The sequence below is a fragment of the Grammomys surdaster genome, unplaced genomic scaffold (genome assembly GCF_004785775.1).
Source record: "Grammomys surdaster isolate TR1022 unplaced genomic scaffold, NIH_TR_1.0 125889, whole genome shotgun sequence".
Lineage (NCBI taxonomy): Eukaryota > Metazoa > Chordata > Mammalia > Rodentia > Muridae > Grammomys > Grammomys surdaster.
Window position 1 is genome coordinate 2,343,830 of NW_021620714.1, and position 6,097 is coordinate 2,349,926.

Below are 6,097 nucleotides of genomic sequence, written 5' to 3' on the forward strand. Positions count from 1 at the left end.
AGAGAGAGAGAGAGAGAGAGAGAGAGAGAGAGAGAGAGAGAGAGAGAATCTTAGAGACATCATGAATACCTTCTTAAGGATTTAAAGTTATCTCTCAAGTAAGAATAGAACTTCAGAAATTGACTGTGAGCTTGACATGGTGGCACATTCCTGTACTTCTAGTGCTAGAAACTGGGGTAGAAGGCTCTTGTGTTTGGGGCCAGTCTGGGACACAGAAAAATCACATCTCAAATAACAAATAAATAAACCAAAAAGTTTACTTTAGGGCAAGGATTGAATGACTTTCTGAATAGAAGAAATACTGTAGTTATAGAGAGACAGAGAGAGACCGGAGTGAGAGGATTAAATGGAGAGGGGAGAAAAGAAGGGGTAAGGAAGTAAGGAAGTATATACATAATATATGTATGTATCTATACATACATATACTTTCTTATATTATATGAATGAAGTATTATTGTATATTATAATATATTATATGAGTGAAACAAATCTAAACGGAATCCCCAAATAACAGAGGAGACAAAGGCCTAACTAGACATATTTTGCCACCAAATGAAACCTCCAGTGCTAGGAATGGGCTACATCTAGTTGAGTTGTTGGCCTAAGAGTTCCCAGGAAAACCCCAAACAACTCAGGCTACTGACAAAGCTATTGACGGGTCCCTGGTAACTGATGGTAAAGCCCTGTTGCTGAAGACAACACATGCATGTCTCATTGACCATGGAGAAGCTGAGCCGATGACTAACTAGAGCCTTCACCACTACTGCTGGGTATTCATGGTACCAGAAGGTAACCTGCATGCTACCGAAGGAGAAATGTAAATAGCAAACCAACTACAGACTCTGTGATCTACAATGGTGATATGCCTGCATGAGAAGCTAGTGTAATAGTGGCACCAACATTGTGAGAGTAACCAACCACTATCTGATCGGATTTAAGGTCCACTCTGTGAGATGGAACCCATGTCTGGCACTGCTTGGTGACCAATAACCTGAGACTAGATAGGGCAATACTACTGTTCTCTTGAAGGAACACAGTGATAGAATGACTCTTAATGAGATTCTGCTCACTCGGTGTCTTGCTCAGTCATCTTCCTCCTCCTCCTGAAGGAGCTGAGAACAAATACTTAGATCTACAACTGAAGGATGTGCAGAGAGTGAGAGACCTTGGAGCACCCAATACTAATGGGATGCCTTGTCACCCCCTCCCCTCAGGGTTCAGGTATCTATGCAGAAGAGGAGGCAGAACGATTGTAAAAGCCATAGGGATGGATGATACCTAGGAAACAGTGTCTTGTGACTGACATACTTGTGAACTCACAGAGATTGCAGCAGCATGCACAGTGCCTACATGGATCTAAGCCAGGGCTTCTCAGCACTGAGGAGAAGCAGACACAAGCTCCCATCTCTAACCCAGAAGCTTTCTACAAGTAATAACAGCCTGCAAAAGAAAAGTTAGTTTTCTCAAATGGAGTCGTTCTGGGTATATAAACCAGCTACACTTAAGGACAGGCCCCAATCCCAGGAGTAGATGGCCAACTCAAAATGGGTGGAGAACTGGGAGGTGCTGGGGGAGGGGAACTATGATCAGAGTAGATTATATGAAAAAATATTGTCAATAAAAAAGAGAAAAAGAAATACTGACGTAATTAGTCTCTTTGGGCCACTTGTGGTATATAATACCAGAAGGCATATCCAATGTATGTTCGCTCAGCAGGAAGTCCAAAGCTTTGAAGGTCACCAACGTTCCAGTCTTCTTTGTGCCTTGGTTTTCGGCTTTACTGCCTCAGGTTCCTGAGATGATCACTCCAGTGGAAGCCTCATCCTTGTAGATGAAGGAAAAATAACAATTTTAAAAGAAAGAAAGGAAGAGTAGGGAAGAAATCAAAGGTACAATGATTCTATGGAGGAGAAAGAACCTTGCACCTAGTCCCCAGCAGAAATTCTTCTGTCATCGTTTACAACAGAGAGCAGTGGCCACCACTGGCTGCAAAGGAGTCTGTCGTGAGAGGGCAGGACACAATGCACCAGGGACATAACCAGCAACACTTGGGCCTTTGAGCAGAGGCCTCTAAATGGAGGCAAGGCAGGCACCGTGGGACCAGTGAGCCCTGCCACTGTGGCTATGTGTAATCAGGACAAGATTATGTGGGATGTTTTACAGGGTGCGGAGGGAGAAATCTGAACAAAATATTGGGAAACTATGAGCCAAATGCAAGAGTCATAGCTCTCATCCGAAGCTCAAGAACAGCCTGTGTTTTACCTTAAATAGATGACTTCATTATTCCCAGCCTTGCCTCTCCAGGCTTATGATACCCAGCACCTGAACAGCAGCATAGGAACCCCACTTTCAAACTGTAGGTTCATGCCATTGTCAGGCGAAGATGGCAGAAATGCCTAAAGGATGTTCTTCTCTTAAAAATCATTTTTTTGTCAGGATTTCAGCTTTATTATTTATGTATCAATCAACTAGCCTCACTCTCCCAAGCTTCTATTTTATATCAACCTTTCTAACATGGCACAATTGTAAATTTTAATTTATTAGGTACTAATTAGGAAATTAAAATAATCTCTATACTGATACATAATGCTAATTCAACATATATGTACTATATAAATAAGCATCTACATACACATTCCTATGTATATATGTGTTGATGATTAGTATTCTAAATTTGAGAACTCTAAAATCACTGCATTTTACACTATCTTCATTTTCCCCTCTGGATTTCCCATTTCGTTTAGAACAGTATTTTTGAGGTGGAATTGTTTTTGAGCTCTGCAGCTTCTTTAGTATCCTGGAGCAATTTCACTTTTGTCATTCTTTCAAGCTAGAGACAGCTTTAATGATTTTCCCATTTCGTGGATCCAGCCTTGGTTCCTTTCCGGATAATAGTTTCTGAAGATAATTAGAAGAGCAAAAAGGAAAAAAAAAGAAAGAAAGAAAAACCAGGAAAAGCCTGCTATTGTTATTAATAGGGAAAATCATAGTATCATTATTACTCTACATTAGGAGTCAGCTAAAAGTTTTTTTTGTTTTGTTTTATTTGTTTGTTTGTTGTTGGTTTTGTATGTGTCAGATAGGAAAACAGTTTTGACTTCGTCATATTGTTGCAAGTTCTCAACTCTGCCCTTGTCTTATAAAGGTAGCCATAGACACTAAGTGCACAGCTGGGCATCTCTGTGTACCAAATAAATCTTTATTTACGAAGTATTGCTTCAAGCAAACATCAGGAGGTGCTTCTCTTCTACAGCTCAATCCCTCTTATCACATGCTACAAAGCATATTCTTTTATTTATTTTTTATGTGTATAAATGTTTGATTTTCATGTATGTTTGTGTACTATGCTCAGGCCCACAGGATTCACAACTGAGTGTCAGATCCTATGGAACTGGAGTTACAGATGGTTCTGAGCTGCCAGGTAGATGCTGAGAATTGAACCCAGGTCCTCTGAAGAGCAGCCAGTACTGTTACCTGCAGAGCCATCTCTCCAGTCTTGCAAAATGTGTTCTTGAAGGATGTTTGGTAGGTCATTCTTATCTCTTGAGGTGGCACGTTAGAGAAAACTGTACTTGTCCTTGGGTCTGCTTGGTGACAGAGACCCTCCTGTGATGATGGGTTGTGTGTCTGGCTACCTCTTAAGTATGGGTAACTCTACTTGGGAGGCTTACAATATGCTTTAATTTGGTAGCTGTGTGATTGTACTGGGTTCTTTGCACCTAAATCTCTGCTATGATGAAAGGGTCTTTTTTTCACCCCCACGCCAAGCTGAGGCAGTCAGGGAACAGATATGTAGAATCTCTAAGGACAACATCTTCAGGGTCCTTAGGAGCTCTCTTACCCTTTATCCTCCACCAGTTTCCCAGTTTTCTCCTTGAGGGTCTGTTTTCTCTCCTCCCATGCTTCCCTAAAGACCAGATGAGCGGGAACAGCCTTTAACTACAGCAGGAAAGATTAAGAGTAGGGGACAGGAAGAACTTTGGGGCTTTGCAACTGTATGTTCAACAAGGGCAAGACTAGGGGATGTTTTGGTGTTCTCTTGGAATTGTTAAAAGAACAGGATGGATTGCTTCCTATCCTCACCCTAAACAGAAAATGGTGTGACAAAGGAAACAGCTTTCTATTAGAAATTTCCTGTGCAATATGGACTGAGGGCTGGAAATCAAGATTTGAGGCCCAAATATCTTTTACCAGCTTTCTGTACGTAGACCAGCTCTTGGCTTGTCAGCTGCTCATTGTAACTCAGGAGGACAGCCATTTTTTTTTTTTCCGTTTTTGGATGACATTAGTTTTCCAACTCCAGAATTCATTTTCTGTTTATTGTTCCCTTCTAACCTGGAGCCCCCTTTTAAAGCAAGCAGGCATACCCAGAAAACAAGACAAGATACAGACAATAAACATTTGGGATCTGGACTGCCATTCTAGGATTCTTTTACATTTCTTTTTCTGCCGTTGAAATTTTGTGGGCAAATGATCTCACCCTGCTTCTGTTCTTCCTCAGTGACACACTGACTGGCTGTTACTCTGCCTCTACTGGGTCTTATCCTTTGCCCTTGCCTCACACTGCACACTGTCCCCACAGCAGGGCCAGTCCCTCTTTCCTCCCTTTAAGGTGGCTTTCTCAGCTACCACCTTGCTGGTTCCTTATTCCTTTCTCATTCCTCATAGCCTCTTGCTGCCCTGTGACATCTGACCGTCTCCCGTCTGTCTGATTTCTATGGGGGTGGGGGGTGGGATGAGAGATGGGCAACCTGCCCTGACTCATCTGTCAGTATGACTTTTCTCTTAATTAAGCTTTTTCGTTTCAGATGTTCGGACAGTTAGTAAAGTGCTATCGAAATCCAAGTTCACAAAGGCAGTTATGGGATCTCGGTATCTGCAATCTCAGTTCCCCGGAAGCCCGAGGTAGGAGGGCCATTTGAGTTTGTGAGTTGGAGTCTAGCTTGCACAACACAGAGAGTCTTCAAGATGTTGTCTCAAAACCAGAACAGAACAGAACAGAACAGAACATCCAAGAGAATTGGGATAGACCGGGTCAGGATGGAATTAGAGGGGGGAGGGACACTTGGTGACGTTGAGAAGGAAAACGGTGTCTTCACGGTGTGGATGCAAGAAGTATGGGGGGGGGACTTAACAGACGCATTACCTTAGGACTGTGAGAAGATGCATCGTTTTGAAGTGGATTTGATTTAAGCAGAAAGCAGAACGTTTGGGTGGATAATTTATCCAAGGGAGAGTTGATGGGGATGAAAGGAAAACCTTTTATCTCATTTGTGCGTGTTGCTTCAGCCCAGCTCCCAGCTCCTCCATCAATATTTCTAGCTCCCCAGTCTTCTCCCACGCTGTGTTGGCAGTTCTAATTGCTGATTGGACATTAACCACAGGGCTCCCATCATCCCTTCAGACTACTCATGTAACAGGGATATGTGTTATAGGGCAACATGACAGAAACTGACTCATGATTTCTGGGGTCTGCTGTGTGACTTTGGGTAAGTCATTTTCCTCTCTGACTTACAGAGTCCTATTGATGAAATTGGATTACGTAAGATCTTAATTAAATCTCTCCCTTGTATTCTCCCATTGGTTCCTCCTTCACAGTTTGTTTTTCCTGTGATGCCAGTCTTTCAGTTACCTTGCCTAACCCAGAAGGCATCTGGGATTTCTCTTCTTCATCTCCTGCCTACACCTGTTCCATTTTGCATGTAAACTGCCAACACATGCTGCCGATTCTTCCTTCTTATTACACAGCCTTCCACTGCCACTCATGACCACATCCTTGGTGAAGTACTTGGCATCTCTCAGGATAATCCCGTGCTCTGTCTGAGCTCTTCTTACCAGCATTCTGGGCACTTCTACTTTTCTAAAACACTTATTTCAGCCTGCCCTATACTTCCTCTCCTTAAACCTTCACAGAGGGCTGCAGGGAAAGAGACACTTGTCAAGATTGCTAGAGATTTTTTGTTTCTCAACACACGTATCTAAACATCTTTGTTTTAAATTCTTTCCTGATGTTCTTTGTGCAACATGTTAATACATTTTCCAGGGCAATAACTTTTTCCCTTCCTCCTCCTCCTCCTCCTCCTCCTCCTCCTCCTCC

General features: G+C 42.5%; 1 protein-coding gene across 1 annotated transcript in view; it reads left to right on the forward strand.

The window, feature by feature from the left end:
* The window catches only part of LOC114608321 (kalirin-like), a 473,938-nt gene that overhangs the window by 37,282 nt on the left and 430,559 nt on the right, over positions 1 to 6,097 (forward strand). The window contains exon 3 of the mRNA XM_028752277.1: positions 4,809 to 4,905. Coding sequence (XP_028608110.1) covers positions 4,809 to 4,905 — 97 coding nt within the window. The remainder of the gene's footprint in view (positions 1 to 4,808; positions 4,906 to 6,097) is intronic.